Source organism: Miniopterus schreibersii (assembly GCF_964146895.1).
Source record: "Miniopterus schreibersii genome assembly, chromosome: 2".
Lineage (NCBI taxonomy): Eukaryota > Metazoa > Chordata > Mammalia > Chiroptera > Miniopteridae > Miniopterus > Miniopterus schreibersii.
In genome coordinates this window covers 15,329,863-15,353,280 of record NC_138102.1, presented here as the reverse complement: position 1 = coordinate 15,353,280, position 23,418 = coordinate 15,329,863, and the positions used below count along the sequence as shown (strand labels likewise).

The 23,418-nt window shown below is 39.3% G+C and overlaps 1 protein-coding gene across 1 annotated transcript; it reads right to left on the bottom strand.

The window, feature by feature from the left end:
* Positions 1-1,601: 1,601 nt before the first annotated feature.
* On the bottom strand, positions 1,602-22,623 carry UBXN8 (UBX domain protein 8). The gene is made up of 8 exons (XM_081128313.1): positions 21,789-22,623; positions 18,205-18,327; positions 16,189-16,259; positions 11,647-11,769; positions 9,635-9,772; positions 8,176-8,217; positions 3,380-3,454; positions 1,602-2,606 (listed from the first exon to the last, which is right to left on the bottom strand). The coding sequence occupies exons 1-8, from the start codon at positions 21,874-21,876 to the stop codon at positions 2,439-2,441; spliced, it is 828 nt and encodes a 275-aa protein (XP_080984439.1). The 5' UTR covers positions 21,877-22,623; the 3' UTR covers positions 1,602-2,438.
* Positions 22,624-23,418: the final 795 nt, after the last annotated feature.

The following is a 23,418-nucleotide window of genomic DNA, read 5'->3' as shown; positions in this document are numbered from 1 at the left end:
AAACACTTTATGGTGGAAAATTATACAAAAATAGAAGAGTATAAGGTACCCCAGTGTACCTTTTACTTAGTGTTTTTTTGTTGTTGTTTTTTTAAATATATCTTTATTGATTTCAGAGAGAGGAAAGGAGAGGGAGAGAGATAGAAACATCAATGATGAGAGAGTCATTGATCGAGCCCACAACCCGGGCATGTGCCCTGACCGGGAATTGAACACCGATCGCCTGGATCCTAAGTCGATGCTCAACCGCTGAGCCACGCCCAGCTGGGCCCTTTTACTTAGTTTTAATGCTAGTTTGGTGGTGATGAACTCCTTTAGCTTTTTCTTGTCTGGGAGCTCTTTCTCAGGTCTTAACAAAGGATTTTACAGTTAAACTCTTGGCTTCATCTTTAGGCCATGCTTTCCTGAGAATGTACTCGATTTGTCTTTGCTCAGAAGCCATTTATTTTAGCATTGTTTTCCACCTCTAGAAGGGAATCTTCCAAACCAGTGAGCTCTGGTTCCTTTCGAAGCCCTTTAGCTTATCCGTTTCCTCACATTTTACTATGAGCAGCAAGAAACAGGTGGTATTTTCAGTGTTCTGGTTGGAAATACACTTAGCTAGATCACTCAACTCACTAGCTGCATTTTCCACTTCCCACATAACTGCCAGTGGTAGTGTTGCTATACTTCCTGCCACTATATAACGGGGGTTTTCATTCCTCCAGCTTCCAGTAATATTTACCTCACTTTCCTGCAAGTCCTCACCTGCAGACTTATGAGCTTTTATTGACAATTTCAAGGCACTTTAAACTTTTACCAACACTCTCCTCAAAGCCCACTGCCTGGTTCCAAAGCCACTCTCATATTTTAGGTCTTTTGTTATGGGTGCTACTCACAAGTTCTAAGTTTGTATGTTCCGTATTGCTCCATAACATTAACTCAAAACCTAGCTGCTTAAAACATTTGTTATCTCCCATCATCAGGGTCAAGAATCTGGGAGCATCATAGCTAAGTGGTTCTGGCTTAGGGCTCTCATGAAGTTGCAGTCATGCTGTTGGCCAGAGCCGCAGTCTCTGGATTTCACCGGGGCTGGAGGTACAGCTCCAGGCTTCCTCATGTCTCTTGTCCACAGTTCCTTGCCACATGGCTTCCCCCTACCCCATGTTGGGTGAGTGAGTGACCCAAGAGCACCAAGAGAGAAGTCACCGTCTTATAATCTCAGCAGCAGCACACACAACCACTTCTGTGCATTTTATTGGTCACATAGACTAAGGTGTGACTACGAGGAGGCGGGGTCGTTGGGGGTCATCTTGGAGCCTGCTACCATACATCCTAAGTAGCATAATTACTTGGTAGCTTTCACAATAATCAGTTTTTCCAGAGTATCTAAAGTGTGGGGTCTTTGTTTTTTTTCATCTGTGGTACATAAGCTTAGGAAAGTCTGGCAGGACATACAGGAAGCTAATGTTATCATTATTTCTGGGCATTGAGGTTATGGGGGGACTTTGCTTTTGTACTTTGTAAAGTTTTGAAACACTTTTATAATTTATAGTCAGAAAATTTTTTCACTTTTTATGTGGGATATTCCAGAGACGAAGTTAATGACTGACACAACTTACTCATTTTCAAACATGTATTCAGCCCCCCTACACTAGATACTTCTGGAGGGTAAAAAAGAACGATACAATCCTTGCTTTTAAGGAATTATGTATTTGGGGAAACAAAACCATAGCTCTAATACAGTGTAATAAATTCTACATAAGAGGTATAAAGGAGCATTAACTAAAGGGCAACAAACCGAGGAGTCAAGCTGACTCTTACGACTGAGCACGAGAAAAGAAAAAGGGAGTGACTAGAACAAAGCTAACAGCCTTTTATACCATATTCTGTTTTTTAAAAAGTTGGCCCATCCACCTGAAACTCTGTAACTGTTACAACTGAATACAAGGCAAAATTACATAAATCTCAAACATTTGTTAAGTAAAGATTAATACATACCTATCAAAAAGAACTTTAAAGCTGTAAGGAGCTTTGAATATCCTTTTTAAAGTTTTTAATTTCTAGAAATAATAGCAGAATAAACATTCCTACTTATAAGACTATGAAGAGTTTCACTGAATTGTGAAATATAGTGTGATTATGATGGATTGAAGAAGCAGAAACCAAAGCCATATGGCTTTGATAAATGACATCAGCTAGGAAAGAAAACGAAACCATTGAGTGCCTTATTGGATGCATGTTTACCTAGTTCTCATTTGGTACATTATAAAATGGCACATTCCAAACAATATATGCAGAGAGAACTCCTTTCTTAATCCTTTACGTCCATATAGTCCAATGGAAAACAGACTGAACTGCCTTGAGCTCAATCAAGGTACGGCATTTTAATATGAATCCTTGACTGTGTAAGGAAGGTCATGACAACTGATTTCATGTAGAACAGGCAGTTCTAGTTTCTAGTTGCTTGGCTCTCTTTCTTCTACATTGAGTACAGTATCCACAGTTATTCCTATGTCCCGCAGTGACCAGCCTCCCTCCACTTCCAGAGGCACTCTGGGAAAGGAAGTAGAAAGGCCGTATAGGGATGTGTGGTACCCAATTTTCACCATCCAATCAAATAAAACCTAAAAGATAAGAAACACAGTTGTCAGTACTGTACACACTTGTGTCCCTCAGGGTCACTATGGTATTTTACAGTTTGTGCATTATTAAACATGCCTCTAGGAATAGGACAGAACTTTTACACCTTTCAAAGGAACTTTCTGGAGTGTAAAAAAAAATAGCGTGCCATGGATTCTGAGATGTGAACAACCTTTAATACTTTCTGTTTAAGGCCTAGGGAGTGCTGGCACCCACAGTTACCAGAGGCATTTAACAAATAGCAAGGCCCCAACCATGGGGAAGGGAAAGGTTATTCAATAAAAGATTGAGAAAAGAGCAAGAAAAGACCAAAAAAGAAAGAGAAAAAGAAAGAACAAAAAGACTGAGAACAAAAGGTTAGCATTTGGGGACAAAATGATTTATATCATAATCTAAGCCACATCAAAAACATGCAGGAACTAATGGCTAATGGGAACAAAGTTAAAACTGGCTGCTTTGAAAGCATCTTACCCACCAAGCTGTGAAAACATAATTATAACCAAAAAAACAACAAAAAATAAACAGGAAAAGGAAAAATGGAAAAAAATTTGCAGAAATCACAACTGAAAAGGACCCAGCATGCCTAACTACCTAAATCTCTGCGATGTGGACTGCACAGACATGGCCTTTGTCCTCAACATGGACTACACCAAGTGATAAGTACCAGACAACGGCGAGACTGACAGTACCTCTCCCGCTGCATGGGAATTATTGTCAAATTCATTAAAAATATTTCTCAAAGTATGAATTTCCTCACCTGTGAATTGCAAGACTTAAGAAACCTTCTCCTTAGGACGCTCCCACTTGGACACCGGAGAGCAATAGTAACCACCTGAGGAACAGAAACGTTCAGTTAAGAATTCCAATGCACTGCTCTATGCAATTGCAAAAGTATAACATGTGATTATAAAAGCTCACATGGGGTTTGCGGACATTTATCTCTGAGAGAGTAGACCAACATAAAGGTCCCGATAAAATTCACTCTAAACAGAGGAATAATTCTCTGAAACTAAAAGACATCTTATTGAGATCAGTGGCAGAGCCTTCCAGAGAGGACACCAGAGACTAAACAATTCTGTCTGCCCAGATCACATGCAGATTGCAGTTGGGCTTCAAAAGTGACCTACCGAACCAAGGAGGTCCAGTGCCAACTCAGAGTCCACAGACAAAAGAAACACTAGATTTAAAGGAAACAAAAAGTCACCCATCCACTCATACTGTAGGCTGTGCACCAGGCCTGCGTCACCCAAGCGGATGAGAGACGAGCCTGGAGCTGGTCCTGGCTGCTGTGAGCTGAGACCTCCTGTCCTAGGAGCAGCCCTGCTTTATCTGCATTATGTATTGAGTTTCCCCATAATCTTCCCTTTGATAAAACTGTAAGTTAAACAACTAAAAGGAGCTTACAAACTGCTAGTATATTAAAGGACATTCTAAAAAGAAAAGATGAGGAATTAGTCATTTCTTCTGATGCTCATTATTGACCTGTCAGGAAAGCCTTCCTTATGGTCTTATCACAGTAACTATCCTGGGAGTCACGTGGGTGTCCCAGCATATAGAAACGGTGGCTCTACAGCAGCCTACCCCCTTCAGGAAAGCCGTGTTAGACAATATTTCCATTCAAGTAGGTAAGGTATTTGACTCACATCCAAATCATTTAAAGAAATGTTTTATAATAAAGAAAACACAGAATAACTGAATCACAGACTAAAGGCCAATTTTGCTTATTTCTAGAAATAAAATTTAACTTTTTCAGTGATGTTAAGAGAATTAAACCCAAATACTTTATGAGAAACGGGTTAAAATACAGTGAATTAATGTTTTCCATTATGATTTGATGAAACTTGAGAGAAACGAACTATTATTGTTTGAAATATCGCAATTGTTCTGTTATTACAATTATCATGAAAGTTGGTCATGCAATTTCTCTTAATACTACTGACAGTGTAGTGCACTGAATTATGAATGGGTAAAAGGCCTGGGACACAATCCAAAATTAGAAAGTAAATCACTGTCACAAACACAGATTGTTAAATGACATATAAATTAAAAGTAGTGGTAATAATTAAAATTTGGTTCCCAGGTACTCCATTACATGATGATTTATAAAATTATTTTCAAATTACCTTAAATTCTACAATTACTGTCTTTTCAACTTAAAAGTAGAACAGCAACATATGGTAAATAGACCACCATGAGTTATTCCCTCCCCTCATTTTTAAAGTCTTACTATATTATTTTAGGACTCTAAGGATAGCTGTAATAATAAACACATAACAGGCACTAAAACAATCAGGTTATACTACTTAAGAAAGAATTGCATTAATTATGTTTCACATCCCTCCCTCATCATAAATCCATGTTAGTCATTAGTTCCCTCATCTATTAGTTGGCTTGTAAATCCAAGCAGGCTTCTACCCTAACAGGAATTTTCTAACATGGCTCATTATCACAGAGCCACAGTTATCTGTAGAGAAATACATATCCATACAGTGAAAGCTTCACCTTGGTTCTGATAACCTTTACAGTGAATGTCAGGCCCTTTCCCTGGCAATACAGAGTTATCAAAATGTCCCTCTATTCTGTGGGTGACACCAGGCATTTAATGGGCATTTAACTTTAATAAGGAAATAGAGAATGTCTTGAAAATTATAATTTCTAGTATTCCTAAAAGTGAAATTACTTTTTACACATGTACTCATAAGAAAGTTATACAGCTTAGGGATTAAAATATAGCTGTTATAACAGAGGCAGGCTTTACAGATGATGATATGTCATGATTATGTAATATATATAATGATTATAATACCAGAGCAAAACTGTTGACAAAATAGGAAATAGTATCTTTTCAGAAAGCCAGAAACAATATGACTGTATAACTTACAGAGACATTATTAGGTATCCTAAAATCTTGGGTAACTCCAGTATTTCTCATTCCCTACTCCAGGCATGTCGTCTTTACTTTGAAAATATTTTCTTAAGGTGGTAGATGGAGGGTGTGTTAAAAAGGCACACTCCCCAAAACAGAACACTTCCTTTTTGTTTTTAACTTTTATGATAATAATGACACTCCATGCTTACTATTTTCATTTTTCTGAAAAAGTCAGCTGCAATGGCAGGGAAAAGTCAGGCAGAAGTCCAGAGAGATATAGACTGACTGCCCAGAAATGGTCATTAGATCAAGAGTACAATAAGATCTAGGTCAATGAGAACAGGAGAATTACTGAAAAGTGGAATGGGACATTTAAAGTCACCCAGGGAAATAAGACTAACAGCTTATGACTGGTTGGTGGGAATTAGGAATCTTTGCATTGACTTCCCAGAAGTCTATGAGCAGTAGGAGTTATACAGATGGAAAATGCCCTGCCCAATGATGATTTTGGGAGAATCAAAATAGTCCAATATTTAGCTTTTCTTGATTAGTGTGGAATAGAATACACTGTAAAAGTATAAAGCAGTATCAGCTAACTATACATTAGTGGCATTCTTAATAAGATGTCACAATAAAAGTTGCATGTACCACCCTGGCTCAGTTGGTTGGGCGTCGTCCCATGCACTGGGGGGTTGCCAGTTGATTCCCTGTCAGGGCACATGCCTGGCTGCAGCCCGATCCCCGGTAGGGGTGTACAGGAGGCAGCCGATAGATGCTTCACTCCCACATTGATGTTTCTCTCTCCCCCTCTCCCTTCCTCTCTCTCTAAAAATCAATTTTAAAAATCTTTTTAAAAAAAGTTGCATGTACCAATTAATACAATATATATGGTGCATACATTTTTACATGTGATTCTTGGGTAATAATTACCATAATTTTGTTGACTTTATTAACCAAAAACAGAACAAAGACGACCAAAAATCAGAGCAGGGAGAAGAAAAGAGGGATAACATCGCTAACAGTAAGGCAGGAGTGCTGGCTACACCCAGAGGCCTGGTTTCTCCCAGCAGGTACCCTGGAACTCTTTCCACCACTGCTTCAGCTTCAAGTAGGGAGATGGAATGCTAGTTAGGCTCATTCAAGCTCTAAAATTCCATTACTCTGACATACACTTTAATGAGTATAACACAAAGTATCACCCAACAAGTATTGGGAAAGAGGAGAGGAGAAAACAAAATGGAATGACTGTAAGTAACTCACAGAGAGGAGGGCAACATCTACTGCCTCTGTGGCGGAGGTTTCTCAGCCTTTTTAGGGCCACAGATCTGAGATTGTGGGGAAAAAATACCGTCCTTTTCTTAAATCATTTTTTAAAATTGATTTTTAGAGAGAGGAAGGGGAGAGGGGGAGAGAAACATCAATATGAGAGAGAAACCGATCGGCTGCCCCCTGCACGTGCTCCCGAGTTGGGATCAAACCTGCAACTTGGGTATGTGCCCTGACCAGGAATCCCACCACCTTTTGGTGTACAGGACGGCACTCCAACCAACTGAGCCACACCAGCCAGGGCAAAAAACACTGTCCTTTTATGTATTATCACAAAAGGGTACAATTTAAAAGGATTCACTAACAACCTGAGGTCTATGATCTATGCGCCTTTGGTGACAAACTGCTGTTCTGTAGAATAATGTCATGTATTTTAAAGTCAGAGTAAATTCATCAAAGGTTCCCTGTCAAACCTGAGCTATATTTAAATATTCCTGTATTATAAACTGTTGTCATGGATACCAACCCAGAGCTTGACAAGAAGTGAGAATGTAGAAGGGTCAGGAGAGCTGTATGATAGGAATGAATTTATCATGTATAATGGGGAGGAATCAGAAGGTTCTATGTTTTTAAACATTGTGTTTCTCCTGCATTACATACTTCATTATCTCTATTTTTGCAGGACTTTCAGATTTTCCTCTGACGTCCAAAGAACTAAAATGTTGCAAATGTGTTGACAAAAATGAGACAATTCCAATGGCTTTCTTGGCTGTCTCAAAAATGCTTTGTGAGGAGTATAACAGTCACTGAGCTCCAAGTAATTGAAAACCATCAGGGCTCTTCTCTGCCTAAATGACTTATGGCTTTAAAGATATGTGTTCCCGTGCATTGGAGTCGTGTCTAAAACTAAGCTGGGCAAGGGAAGGAAGGCAGCTTAGATTATAACAAAGCAACTGGGCAGAAAGCAGCTCAACACAGAAGTTCAGTCCAACCCTGCCCCCCCCCAACAGCAAACCATCCTTCCATTCAAACATCTAAAAAGTAACAGCATTCTTTGTTTTCTCTTTTTTAAGGGGAAAACTACAATTTGAAGTCATCTGCCTATTTTGATTCTATTTTAATAAGTAACTCATCTGCTGACCTGAAGTTTTAGAAAAGCCCATGCAGTCCTTTTTTTTAAATTGAATTTATTGGGGTGACATTAATTAATAAAATCATATAGATTTCAGGTATACAATTCTATAGAAAAGTTGAGATGCTTCATATTACACCGTCTTCAAAACAAGACGGAATTACAGTGGAATCACAGAAACACTCATGCTATCTTTACTTTCAGAACCCAAATTTAGATAGGACACACTTGATGTTAAAGGAAATAGAAAATATATTTAATTTTCAAAAAAAGAAAATAAGCTTACTTCTTCAGCTGTTTCAGAAGGTTCTTCAGGTAAATCTGAAACCTAAAAAAAAAGTAAGTATTAGTAATAGGAATGTAAATATTTTGAAGAAACTAATAAGCTTAACAAGAATAGTTCAGATACATCTAAGCTGAAGGAAATCTCTTCATTTCCTATTTACTTATAAGTTTACAATGAGAATGAGAGCCCAATTAATAAACATTTTTGGGTAAGCAACTTTGTGCTAGCAAAAGATCATAAAAATAGGACTAGATGACAGCTACCAATATATACACATTTAAAGAATTTTGTTTTTATGATGTTCCAAGATACTCTATAAAATGTACTATTTTAAAGGAACAGGATAAATATTAAGTTCAGTAAGACCCCAAAATTATTTAGGTGCGTACGTATATACATTTTAAGATGGGTGCATTTCCCTTCACTGGCGCTTCTACAGGATTGGTGAACAACCATTCACTTTGGTTGCTTTCATGATTTACTCAGTGTTTCCCTGTTTCTAACTCATCTCTTTAAAAACCTGATGTTTGGACCATTTTCTCTCCTTAAAATACTTGTTACCAACAATTTCACCTCTAGGGACACTTTTTATTTTTTAAAACCATAGGCTCCATATTTTATAACTTTATCTAACAAACACTAATTGCATTTATTAAATAAACTATTTGTTTTCCTTTGGTATCAAAAGCATGTGACAGTCCACTAAAATTTACCATAAGCATGAAATAATCCATTCTATTAACAAAAGCAAAAAATCTTGAATTTTTAATTAGTCCATACAGTGCATTAGATCTTTTGAAATGTTAGTAATAGTTCAATGACATGATTCTCACCCTCAAGCTCCGTTAGGGACCAGGAAACCTCAGACTGAGAAGCAGAACATTAGAAACCACTTTCAAGGATTGCATAGATAACCTCCCAGCTTTCCCTAAGAGTCAGTAAGAAGAGACTTCTTATTTCTAACCTTTGCTAGCTCCAAATTTAACCTAAGGATTAAAAATTTGGAAGAAAATAAAAAATAAAAAACCTGGGCACTGTTCCAAAGTGAATGGTCACTGACCCATTCCCTAGAAGGGCTACTGAGGAAAATGACACACTCATGTTAATATTAGCCACTCACTAAATATGGCTTAACCATGTCTTAGGTACCCACAGGGATGTTTCCTCAGTAAACATTATATTTTTTATTTCTACATAATCAAGTTACTTCCTCAAAAAGAACTAAGTATTTTTAAACCTACTGTCATTTATCTTCATAGCTTCCTTCTAAGTTTGGTTCAGAACACTAATATTAAGCAGGAAAAGTGGCTCTTAATGACAGCAATCACTTTGTGAGGTAGTGGGAAGACATCATCTGGATTAAAAGCTAGTCCTCTGCTCAGTATATAACACCTCACCCACAGAAACTGTTCCTGCTACGCAATGCTACAATGCAATGAGTAGGCATTAAGTAACCAACCTCCTTCTGCGTGGGCTGTTCAGCAGGTGGTGAAACTTTGGCTGACAGCTTAGGCAAGTTCCGTCTCTTTGCTGCTTTTCTGTTTGATGTGTCAAAAGATACCTGACTGTCATTTTCAAGCACCGCATCTTCACCACCCTGGTCAAAAACAACAGAAAATTTCTAAAGAGATGCTTCCTATCAACTGTATTCGCAATGGTTATTTATTTTATCCTGATGGCATTTCAGTAAAAAATACAATTAAGTCATTATAAGACCCAGAAAATTAAAGCATTCTCTCCTTAGACATGAAAACATGGAGCTTATTAACATCTTGTAGAGACTACCCTTATTTAGCTCTGGTGTTCTGTCTGATAGATACAAGGCTGAGACAGACCTTTCCATTTTAATTAACCCCCAAGGTTTTCAGTAGGATGGAAGAAAGAAACCTGGAAATATCCTTTCCTCCTTTCAGTAAAGGAAGCAAGGCAGTGCAAGAACTATGCCTTAAAAGGCTGTGAAAATAGCATGTATATGTAAAAACATGTCTCTGTACATGACCATGCAAAACTCCCATAGCTGAATGTAGCCCTAGTATCTTGTTTTATATAAACATATTTTAGTTCTCAAATTCCAACTTTGAGCTTCCATTGGTATTAATCACTTTAGGAGGCAAAGAATTTTATTCTAGAAATCATAAAGATTATTTTTATTAATATTATCTATTAAAACTTTTTCCTTAGCAAGATAATTCACTTAAGCGTCAAATTTGCAAATGTATACATTTAGTTCACTAATGTCTTTCATCTATATTTACCAACTTTCTAAAAGTTCTCTTTATCAGACTAAAATGGCCACCATTTTCATGGGCAGTTTCCCCCATTCCTTTATCCTAAGAGAAGCTGATGGAAAGAGAATGGGGAATGGAAGTCAAGAGATCTTGATGCTGAACAATTAACTGACCAAACTTAAGTTGCTTTGCTGCAAATTACGAGGCTGGATCAGCTGACAGACACACTTTCTTTCAGCTCTACATTCCAATTCTCATGTTCTTCGATAGTCCTGAGAGTCTTACATCATAACAACACTGAAGGTCTGCCCATCCATACCCATCCAATTTTTTTTGTCCCTACTAATTAGGCTAAAATATATACTAGTAGTACCATGAAGACAGAACCTAAAAGCGAGATGCAGAATGAATGATTAGTCACACTGTGACTGTTTCAGAAAGAGACACAGCAGGCTAAATTCAGGCTGCCCATGTCTAACACCACACAACTGAACAGAAGGCAAATTCAGCTCAGAAGTGGAATCACCACGTGGAGGGAGCAGGTGCATTTTATGTCGCCTGCCTTTCACATTAACTTTATTACCCACCCTGACTGTGTTACGGCATCTTTACCATTACACGATGGATGAAACCGATTCTGCTGCACTGGAAGAATCCTGTCGCCTTTATTACGTCATTTCTTTACAAGATGGTGAAAGGTGCAGTATAAACAGAAAGCAAATTGCGTTTGGGGCCTAGAAATAATCTTATACATAAAATCAACGGCCAGTTATTCTAAAATTTTATGAGTATCCTTTTTCCTCTGTAAGAAAACAAAACTGTAAACTCCCAGCAGCAAATGACAAAATTCATACTCAAGGCCAAAGGAAAAAAGAGTCAAAGGTTAACTTGGCTTTTCAAAAACAGAGCCAAACAAAATGAACATAATGTGAGCTTATAATACCTTGGAGATCTTTCTTGAGGAAAAATCTGAATTCCCTCGTATAAAACACAGTGATATAGTCAGCACTTTTCTTAAAGATTACCTTATGTTAGAGCTTTTCAAGGCTCTAAGTTATATGCTCTTAGGCACTTAACGGTTTGACACACAAATATGCTGAATAAAAATTGATAGTTATTAATAAAGACTTCTAAAAAGGCTGTATTAATAGTTTAACATCATTTGCAATTAAAAAATCAATATATGTAAAATGAAACATAAGTAATAGCAGAATTCAAAATATAAAGTGGAATGTTTTCTAACCCCAAGTTTATGACCATTGCTTAACTTCCAGGTTTCACCCGTCATTCGATAAAAGCGCTCTTCCAGTTTTTTCAATTTCATTTCCTGGTGAGGTTTTAGAACATTCTCTATGTATCTGCTGGCCTGTTCAAAAAAATAATTAGGTGTTGTTACTATACATTAACATTCCTAAGATTTTACTTTGTCTGTAAAGTCATCAGTAAGAACCAGGTCAGAAATTGTGTTTTCACACTAGGTCAATTTTGCCAAAAAAGCAGCATCTTCCACTTTTGCATCACTCTCTAAAAATTTGCATTTGTACATAATACAAATAAAAACAAATGTTCTATACTTATGCTTATATGGCAATCACCTTATATCCTTTAATGTGTTTCTAGTGCAACAAAAATCCACTGAGGGCTGGGGATGCAAAGATGCCTTCTAGGAGCTTAAAGTCAGGGCATTTTGTTCAAGGCATGATGCCCAAGGCATGAACTCATTTGGGAGAATGTTAATTGATAGCTCAATCATGTTAAAGTAGAAACTATTTTTGGACTCAAAAGAAATGGAGAATCAGTTTTAAGATGACAGAGTGAAATTATTTCTGCTTCCCTCTCCACTTGAAAATCATCCCAAAACAACCATGGAAACAACAGAAACCCAAATTCCGTTACTGATGAAACAAAGAAGTATTACAACCTCTAAACCACGACATGTGAGGGCATATGGAGGAGAGGTAACTGATGTAACAGTGAGAAAGATGCAACCTAAGTGCTTGTAAAGGTGGATAACAATAAGAAGTAAGCCAGTGCACTCCACAGACCTGAAGAGCTCAGGAAGAAGAGACACCGGATACCATGGCAGGGACAGGGAGTGGGGTACAGAGCTGACAACAAGGTGGCAGGCGGAGCCAGGCATCAACCGGTGATGAGTTTGTAATGAACCAAGGATTATTTCAATTTTTTGCATCTGAGATTCTTGGGGAAAGAAAAGATAAAAGAGCTATTAGGTTCCTAGACCCACTACCCTACCACATGTAATGGAAGGCATGGAAGGTTTAATCTCTGGGAATATGAACCAGAGAGGCTGCAGAGTCACAGATGCCAGGCCGAGGGGAGAGCAGGAGTGCAACTAAAAGAGTATGTGAAATGTACCCACTGACAGGTGAGACTCCCCAGCTGCCTTCCCGCCTGCTGGTAGCCAGGCATTAACCCCACCACCCCCACCACCAGGGTGGAAAAACGGAGGCACCTTCTCTGGTTAAGGTGAACTGCAAGAGGAACAGAGATGCTGACAAAGCTAAATTACTCCTCAATCACCCTACCATTAAAGTGGTGTACTTCCTACACCAGCAAACAACATGGCAAGCTCTGGTCACACACAGAAATTCTAACTAGCTTTATTTTCCTTTTCGTTTTTCCACTGAAGTATAACTTATAAACAGTAAAAAACACCAAGCCTGATGAGATTTTATAAATGCATACACCATCAATTAGCTTCTTAGTGCATCATTCTTAAATCTGAAGGGACAGAGACAAGGATTGCCAGATGATTAAGGAAAGCCTCCAACATGAAAAATGGAGACTAAATTAGCAAACAGAAAAAAAAGGAACTGATAACCACATTGAAATTTCAATGAGGATAATGGTACAATACTTCAAAATACTAACAATTTTCAACCTGTAAGTCTATACCAAATCAAACAACCAAGTGTCACAAGAGAAAAAAATCACCCCCTTAGAACAGAAAGACTCAAAAATGCCATGTATCAGCAGGCACATGTCTGCATAGTCTGGGCACCTCACCATGCACGCGGACTACACTGTGAGGTCCTGCCTTATTAATTTTACTTCGTCCAAAGACAGAAGACACAGGGTTAAAGTTTTTAGACTCTTGCCAAACAAAGGAATACCAAATTTATATACCCTTAGGAATTACTGATGCCAATTATTATAAAATTGGCATATAGATGGAATTATAGTTTACTAATAAGCATGCAAGGCTTTAAAATTAAGTTACTTCCACAGGGGATAACATTAAACTTTAGAATTCAAATATTTACAAAAGAGCTAACAAAAGATCTTGCAAGGACACTTTTGTTGTTACTAAATTCAATTCAGGGTAATTACAAATGTGGTAATACCCTCCCACACGCACCCTCTAACCAATATTTAGGCTTTTACTCTTGTGATTTGTTTTCAGCCTTCATTTGTTTACTTAATAGGGAATAATTTGTTCAACAGAGAAACAAGTGCTAGATGTCAAACCATTAATGCCCTTGTACCTAGGCCTTTGTAAACGGTTTATGTTTTTAATATTTAGGTGAAAGTGCGCAGCAATCTCCTCTCTCACAAAGGTCAGTCATCAATCTGGCAATTGCCCAAATGCTACCTGACAGTTCAAGGTCAAGAAAATAACTGTTATCCCTGGCCGGGTAGCTCAGTTGTTTAGTGTCATCCTGATACACCAAGGTTGCGGGCTTGAACCCTGGTCAGGGCACACACAAGAATCAACCAACTAATGCATAAATAAGTGGAACAACAAATCGATGGGTGTCTCTCTCTCTCTCCCCCCCTCCATTCCTCTTTCTCTAAAATCAATTTTTTAAAAGGAAAAAAAATAACTGTTAGATAATCGTCCATGGTAAAAGCAATTCCTAGTTATCAAAACCAATCTTGAATAGAATGCAGCAAAAGCAGTGCTAAGAGGGAAAGTTATAGCTATAAACATCTAATTAAAGAAGAAGAAAGATCTCAAATCAGTAAATTAGCTCTACACTTTAAAAAACTAGAAAATGAACAAACTAAACCCAAAGTTAGGATAAGGAAGCAAATAATAAAGATTACAGAAGAGATAAAAACATGCAGAATAGAAAACAATAGAACCAATGAAACCAAAAAATGGGTTATTTGAGAGGATTAATAAAATTGACAAACCCTTAACTTGACTAAGAAAAAAGACAAATAACATCAAAACTGAATATAGGGATATTACTACCAGCCTTATAGAAATAAAAAATATTAGAGAATACTTAAGATAACCAAGATGAAATGACAAATTCCTAGAAATATACAAATTACCAAAACTGACTCAAGAAGAAATAGGACTGACCTAACAAGAGATTGAATCAGTAATTAAACCCACCAAAGAAAACTCCAGGACCAGATGGACTCACTGGTGAATTCTATTGAAACTTTAAAGAAGAGTTAATACTAGCAGCACTATTCATAATTGCCAAAAGGTGGAAACAACCTAAATGTCCATCAGCAAATGAATGGATAATCAAAATTTGATAGTTCCATGTAATTGAATATTACTCAGCCGTAAAAAAGGAATGAAGTACTGATACATGCTATATGGATGAACCCTGGAAAATATTATGCTAAGTGAAAAAAGCCAGACACAAAAGGTCATGTTATATGATTTCATTTATATGAAATATCCAGACTAGATAAATCCATACAAATAGAAAGCAGATTGGTGGTTACAGGAGGGGGGAATGAGGAAGTAACTGTTTAATGGGTATGGGGGTTTTTGGTTGTTGTTTTTTATACTTATCATGCCATGAATTCATAGGGAATGGTTCCAGCAGCACAGGCTCATTTCCATAGGTTCTCACAAAGTGTGCTGCTCTGAACGGAGCAGGCTGACACTTCAGAGGAACCCAGGTACCTTGCTCTTCGGCTTCCTTCCTTTTCTGATCATTTTCCTTCCCATGTTTCAGGAAGCTATCTAGGCTCTTACAGTGCTTAATATGCTCAATACATACATTAATTCTCTTGGAAAGAATTTTGCCCTTGTTTGTTTACAACAGTGCCCACTACCTGGTGGGTGACATTGTAGACTCTTCCAGTTTGCCAGGGAAACATTTGTGGGGCATTCTGAACAATGCCCATTCCCTTGATTTCTACAATATCACCTTTCTTGTAGATTCACATGTATTCTGCCAGAGGAGCAACTCCAACTGTTCTAAAAGGACTTGAGCCTTGCCCGTCCAGCATGGCTTAGTGGTTGAGTGTCAACCTAAGAACCAGGAGGTCATGGTTCGATTCCCAGTCAGGGCACATGCCCAGGTTTTGGGCTCAGTCCCCAGTAGGGAGCATGTAGGAGGCAGCCGATCAATGACTCTCTCTCATCATTGATGTTTCTATCTCCCCCTCTCTCTTCCTCTCTCTGAAATAAATTTTTAAAAATATAAATAAACAAACAAATAAATAAATGAATGGCCTTGAACCTTGAGAACATATAGTGGGTACCTCTCTTCCTTTGTGTTAGTCATTTTGGTGAATTAACTGGAAGATGGCAGTTCCAGCTGAAAGGTGGGGTTCTTCTGAGGTGAAGAAGCTGTTTTAGAACTAGATAGAGATAGGGGTTGCACAACATTGTGACTGTTATGCTACTGAATTGTACACTTCAAAATGGTTAATTTTATATCATGTGAATTTGACCTCAATAATAAAAAAAAGTCTGAGCATAAACACAGAGAGCAACAGACCTAAATTTTAAATGCCCCAGCTATTTTTGTGTTCTTTCAAGATATATTCGCTAAAAGTTATGCTTTACCTTTTCACCTTGTGCCTCTTGTTGTTTTTTTCTCACAAGTTTTTGCCTTTGCTCATTCTTCTCTTCTTCTTCTAAGACATCAAAACATAAGTGTTTTTTAATTCCCAAGTATCAATAAGTTGAATGTTATTTTCTCTGAAAATAGTCTGTAGATCTTAACAGTTTTTGAGAGACAAGCCTTCAAAACGCAGATATTTTTGAAATAATGAAAATGAGAGCCCGGCCGGGCGTGGCTCAGCGGTTAAGCGTCGACCTGGGATCCAGGCAATCAGGGTTTGATTCCCAGTCAGGGCACATGCCCGGTTGTGGGCTTGACCGATGACTCTCTCATCATTGATGTTTCTATCTCTCTCTCTCCCTCTCCTTTCCTCTCTCTGAAATCAATAAAGATATATTTTTAAAAGAAAAAAAGAAAATGAGATACATGCACAGTTGAAACTAAGAAATCTGCAAGTAAAATCAGTAAGAAAAGGTCTGTTCTGAAACAAGAATTATAACATATATTAATAGTATATGGTATAGTTTCGGTGAGGAAGCTTCAAGAATGCTTATGATGGGCTGTGACAGCAGGAAAGAAAGTGTGTGAGCAGGCTGATTTTTTACTGATTTAAGAAAATCTGATAACTAGGTCCTATGCAGTTTAATCCTTCAGTAAGGATTATGTTTCAAAATTGTCAACCAAAAATGTACCAAAATGCCTTGCACTCCACACAACATAAAGGTACAACTTAAGGAAAGACACTGTCAGGTGCATGTTTCCCTTATTTATAAGACAGAATACTTGACCCGATATTTAATATATGCAGCAAATATCCTCTAGATATAAAAATATGTTTAATACACAGTTGCTTAGAAAAGCTACAGTTTGTTATTTCAATTTTCCAATAGAGGAATTTGGAATATAAGAGATCAAACCATTTATCAAAAGAAGAAAGAAAAATTTCCAAAATCTATGGTTGGGAGACGCTGAAACATGCACATCATCTGTTATGTTTGAGTTGAATCATGTAAACTTTTCGGATTATGGTTTTATTCAGTTATCTGAAAGGGCTATAAATTAAACACTGATCACTTTCCTTTTCTATTTATTTACATTTACATAAACAGCAAAACAAAACATAATGCCCCAAATTCACTATCGGCAAACTTCTTTCTAATAGGCTATAAGAATATAGGCATAAGTTTTAGGATTCATCTGTTCTGAGGCAAACTACAATATTGTTTTAAAAGGCTTTTAGTACTGTCTCAGAAGGATTTTGTATCGCACAAGGAAACGCCTTGAGAAAGATGGACTTGCTGGTGGCACATGAGTGTCCCACGCTGCCAGCGCCACAGGTGGTGCTCATCTTTAACAAACTCTCCAACGCCTTGTGTAGGGTGGCTGACTTGTCTGATTTTGTGAAAGTTGCACACCCTGAGCCAGCATTCAGAGAGGTGGCAGAAGCTTGTAGAAGTATTGGTACCATGGTAGAAATGAACACATATATGGAATTATATCAAAGTCTGCAAAAATTACTAGCTGATAAAAGGCTGCTTCTAATACTCTTTTCACTTGTCAAAAAAAAAAAAAAAATTAAGAACAAGCATTTTTTGTTTGTTTGTTTCCTAAAATTAAGAGCACCTAACTATATATATATAAGTGCGTAAATAAAAAATGCAGGAATGGAATGAAAAATAACTTAGGATGCAAAGCCTTTAGAGATTAATGGTAGATATAGTTAACATTTGCAGAACAGTTTGTAAACTGTACTTACCAAGCAGCAGTTAAGCTGCACAAACACACAATTTAAAGTGAGAATTTGCAGTGTACCAAGTTAAAAGTTATAGTTTCGAATGTATATATAAGGAAAATGTATTTTTCATAAAAATGTTGGGATTTGTGATCCATTAAAAATCATGCCTAAAGTTGTAATGATTACCTTAATGGTTCTTATTGTGCAAAGTTCTAGTATATATAAAGGAAACAGATTTCAGTAAAAAAGTAGAAAAGTAGAAAAGGGTAAACAATAAACTTACCTTTCAGATAAACTTGAGAAGATTTAAATGAGTTAAGCCACGAGGTTGTCACAGAAATAATCAAAGTAAGAACAGCAAGCAGTAAGAAAATCCGGCCACACAGCAAAATTATATCTTTAATTCCTTATAAAGGTAAAAAAAATCAAAGTTAAAAAACTTTTTTTGATACTAATAAATAATACATATTAGAAGATTTGTACTAGAAAAATGCAGCAAAAGTTCATATAGTCTCCTTTAGGCACCAACATTCATCATAGTTGTCAATACCAGAACAAGTTTTCAGAAAACAATTCCAGAACATTTTTCTTCCCAGGAGTAGAGTATAATTCAAGTGACTGTCTACGTTATAAATATTATGACTGTCACTAATGCATAAATTCTGGTTTCCCTTCTGCCCAAAGGAGGAGATAAAATTATCCACATATTTAGGAATTAAATGATGGTGATGGTATCATCTTTTCAAATTCTAGTTCTATTTTAAAAAGTCATTCACACATACATACACACACACATACACACATGCACAAGTTATTCACACTGAAACACCACTTATTTCTCACAATTATGAAACTATGTACTTTCTCTTTAATTCAGTCATGTGTAAATAAAATTACTACATACGTTTGCCTAGAAAGAAATTCAGTATTTGGTTGTACATATTATTTTAAGAACCAAGATGAAAATTAAATCAGCAAAAATGTAACAAGTGCCTGCTTTGTGTAATATAATTTACTAAATGGTAAAGGGTGAAGATATAAAGTTGGGTTAAAAATGGTTTCTGCTCCCCAGGAATTTTTAGTTTTGTTTTATAAGTCTCAAATATTACTAGGCAGAGGTACAGAGGAACCATCTTACTAATGTGATGGGGCCAGTAGTTAGTGAATTAACTAAAAATTAAAGAAGGAATTATAGTCCGCTGGTGTGGTTCAGTGGTTAGAGAGTCGAGGGTTCGATTCTCAGTCAAGGGCCTGTACCTGGGTTTTGGGTTCACTCCCCACCCCTAGTAAGGGGGCATGTGGGAGGCAACCAGTCAATGTGTCTCATATCAATGTTTCTCTCTCCCTCTCTCCCCCCTCCCTCCCTTTCACTCTCTCTGCAAAGCAATGGAAAAAATATCCTCAGGTGAAGATTAACCAAAAAAAGGAATTATATATGCAGAGAGATATATATTTATAATTTTTGCATTACAGCCCCTTCGACTTTTGCCAGCATTAACTATCAATTCAGGTATTGCTCAATCCAAGTAAATCTGGGGTAACTGGCCATTACAAAAGTAATTTAATGCTAGAGTAATTCTGTTTAAAGAAACCACTGTTATGGGATTTATGTTCCATAATATTGCTTTTTGTTCTACCAACCAAGCAATTTGCAGATATTATATGGGAACAGAAAAGAACTAATTGGTGTGTACACCTTTCAGGTAAAAAAAAATTTTTAATTAAGTTGATTTTTTCTGTACCTACTCTCAAGAGCCCATGTGCAGAGCACTTCAACAGATAACAAATGTGAGGAGCCAGCATTAAAATATTTAGCTTCAGTACAAGTAAAAATGTATTGGCAATAAAGGCTTTTACACAGTAGAAAAAGACAGGGATCATTTTTCAGGGTATGTCCAAAAATACAGCCCAGATGAATGAAAAGGTCTGGGAATTCCATTTTCCCACCTGGAAATTCAATTAGCAGCTCCAGCTAAGAGTATTAGTATCTCTAAGTACTTTCCACCCATAACTAGCCCTGCAGCTGCTGCACTGGGATGTATGATTGGTAAAACAGACTTAAATATTGTCTGTGGATAATTGCAGAACCAATATCAAGAAACCAAAGTAAACGACCATCATTTCACAACTTGAAAAAGGATTATAGGAAAAAGAAGTTAATTAAATGAAAAAGGAACTAGATGGAGATGCTGTCAGGAACCCAGCTGCAATTTCTAGAATTTTTGGGCGTACTTTTATTAATTTAGACATTGTGATAAATGCTGGGAATACAAAAACAAATTAGGTCTCTGCCCTCAAGAAGTGTATTTCCCTGTGGTCAGAGGTGATGGTGTGAATCTATCTCCTTCTGCAACCTCAGTAACCACCTTCTCATTGACTAGTGAGCAACTCAAACATCAGTGCAAAGAAGATTCCAAATGGGCAGAGCAGAGGTGGATGCCATAGAGGCAAAGGAGCAAAGTGAATTCTGTAATAGCTAAGTGTGAATTTAACATTTCTACATATCATTTGGATAAAGGTCTTCTTAGATTCCAATATATCTTTTGATACCTTTTTTTTTATTATATCTTTATTGATTTCATAGAGAGGGAGAGGGGGAGAGAGAGAAACATCAGTGATTAGAGAGTCATTCATCAGCCGCCTCCTGCAAGCCCCGGTCTGAGGATCGAACGGGCAACCAGGGCATGTGTCCTGACCAGGAATCCAACCCTGGTCTCCTGGATCCTAGGTCGATGCTCAACCTCTGAGCCACGCCCGGCCAGTCCCAATACATCTTGAGTTGCATCAGGCTCCTAGAGGATATTTGTAAAAATTTTTTAAAGTATTTTAATTTATTTCAAGCAACATTTCTGGGTACCTGACTACTTAGGGGTGGCTGAGGGATGGTGGAAAGACAGGAAATATTAAAGCTCAGTTTCATCCTGGTATCTAACTTTAGAACTACGTTTAATGAGGGAGATATATAAACTGATCCCTTATATGTCCAAAAATGAACTGATGCTCCACAGGTCCATTTTCCTTTCAGTGTTCCCTTCATTGTTGGCACTACCAACACCTAGGAGGGAGCCTTTCCCTCATCCCAAACAATCCATCAACAATCCTGTTGGTTGTACTCTGTAAATACCCCAAATCTGTGCCCATTTCATCTGTTACCATCCTCGTGCCGGCCATCACTACTTGCCTACTTCAGAAACCTATGGTGCCCCACTGCCTCCACTGTAGCTCCTTCCTCAAGTCTCCACACTAAATCCAGTGACCTTTATAAAACCCTAAGCTACTTAATTAACTCCCTGTATCTCAGTTTCCTCACTGTAAATGGGGATTATAACAGTACCCAGATTAGATAGTGAATAAAGAGCATTTAATGTTAGGCTTATAATAGGTGCCTGATGAATGCATCTTCGACCACTCTCCCCCCTCATCTCCCCCGCCCGGCCACAGTGATCTTCATCCGTTTCCTCCAACACGTCACAATTCTTTTTTGTCTGGAATGTTTTTGCCCTAACTTTTCAAAGCGGTGGCTCCTCCCCATTCAAATCTCTCTAGATTCCTGAGAAGGCCTACATCACGTCACCCCGTTTATTTCCTTTGGTGCATTCGACACAACTTGAAAGCAGTGTGTATATCCCTGTGCTTTCTGCGTCCGTCTCCTTACACGCAAAACTTCACCAGATCGGCAGGGACATTTTTCCGCCAAGCGGAGTCGGCCTCCCCAGGCGACAGAAGACTGGCTCCCCGAGGACCCGGCGCCGGAAGCGGGACGCGGGCGCGATGCAGCCTGGGAGTCGTAGTCGACGCCGGGACTTCTACGTCACACTCGTGGGAAAGCTACCCGGTGTGCGCCCGGAGGGAAACGCTAACACTTACCTAGGTCCGGGATCCCACGCCGCAGCTCCAGACACAAGAGAGGGAGCGCGGAGAGGAGGAAGATGCCCACGACCCCACGGGCGGCCATGGTGGCGCGAGGCCCTCCCCTTCCGGTTCCGCCTCCCCGGGGAAGGTGGAGAGGAACCGTCCCCTAAGGGGGCGGACTTGGGAGAGGGCGAGATCCTAGAGCCCGCTCGTGCGCAGACTGAGGGGATTCCCAGTTTGTAGCTTCGTCAACTCCCGGCCTGTAGCTTTATATCAGAAGAAATACGGGTCACCTCCCCACGTCACGTGGTGTCCGGAGGAGCCGGCCCGCTGGCCGCCGGCCCTGCCACGTCCTGCGGAAGCGAGGCGGGAGCTCCAGCGTGGCGGCTCCGGGGGCCGGGCGGCGGCGCCTGCCCGTCGGCCGCCGGCCTGTGGGGGCTGAGGGAGAGCGCTCAGGCGTCGGTGCAGCCGGCAGAGAAAGTGTCCGCGCAGCTGACGCTGTGGGGAGGCCGCCTGGCGCCCTGGCCTTGTGCCTTTCATCGGGGATTGCGGGCTTTTGGGTCCTGGCTACGAAGCACCGCCCTCTTGGGAAACACCTGCCTTCTCTCGCCAACGGTTCCTGGCCCCTTCCGTGGTCTGTAGCGCCTGCGGAGAGATGGTTCAAAAGCGGAGACCTGCCCTGCCGGCGTAGCTGGGGTTGAGCATCGACCTAGGATCCAGGAGACGGCGGTGCCACGTTCAGGGCACATGCCCGGGTGCGGCTCGACCCCCAGTATGGGGCACGCAGGAGGCAGCTGATGGATCCCTCTTTCAGTATTGATGTTTCTATCGCTTTCCCTCTCCCTTCCTCTCTGAAATCAACATTTAAAAAAAAAAGGAGACCGGTGTGGGGGTTGGTGGAAGAAGGGATACATGATGGTGGAAAAATAAAAAAATTTAAAAAGTGGAGACTAGCACCTGAGTCCAGACCCTGGAAACTCCTTGTTCTGGCTGCCGGTCAGTTTTGCCAACAGGTATTATTTTGGCTTGTTGTTTTTTTTTAATCCTCACCCGAGGATATTTTTTCGGTTGCTTTTCAGAGAGAGTGGAGGGGGGGGAGACATCCACTGGTTGTCTCCCACATGCCCCGACTGGAGCTGGGGATCCAAGGTGTGCCCTTGGCGGAATGGAACCAGGGACCCTTCAGTCCCCGGCTGGAGCTCTAAGCAGGGGGCAACCCCGCTAGGGCTCCAGCAGGAATTATTAGTGACTTGGCCGCACAGTTACATGACCTCACTGCCAACTATGACTCAACCGCTGGCGCTTCAGCCGACCTGCAACTCAGGCTGGGGAGGTCCTCGCAACTTAAGATTCCATGCCTTGAATTTTCGTTTTCTGACACATTCCATCAATCCTCCTGCCTCACCCTTCAATTTAATTCAAAAAACACTTATGGAGCCCCACGATATGCCTGGTACTGTAAGTTACTGGATTTGTCCTCACAAAACTCAGTTTGGTGGGAAAGACAGGCCTGTGAAGCGGGAGATAAAACGCAGTGCCTGAGTGCAGTGACAGGGATATCTAAGGGCGCTACCGAACCTACCGCACGCAGGGCTTGGGGGAAGGCTCTCCTGAAAGAAATCATGACAAAATTGGGTTGTAAAGG

Excerpts from the sequence above, each read along its gene's own strand:
- UBXN8 (XM_081128313.1), bottom strand. The coding sequence starts at position 21,876 with ATGGCCGCCCGTGGGGTCGTGGGCATCTTCCTCCTCTCCGCGCTCCCT. Across the intron at positions 11,770-16,188 it reads AAGAGGCACAAGGTGAAAAG|GCCAGCAGATACATAGAGAA; the intron begins GTAAAGCATAAC and ends TTTTTTGAACAG. Across the intron at positions 3,455-8,175 it reads CTTCTGAAACAGCTGAAGAA|GTGGTTACTATTGCTCTCCG; the intron begins GTAAGCTTATTT and ends TCTGTTCCTCAG.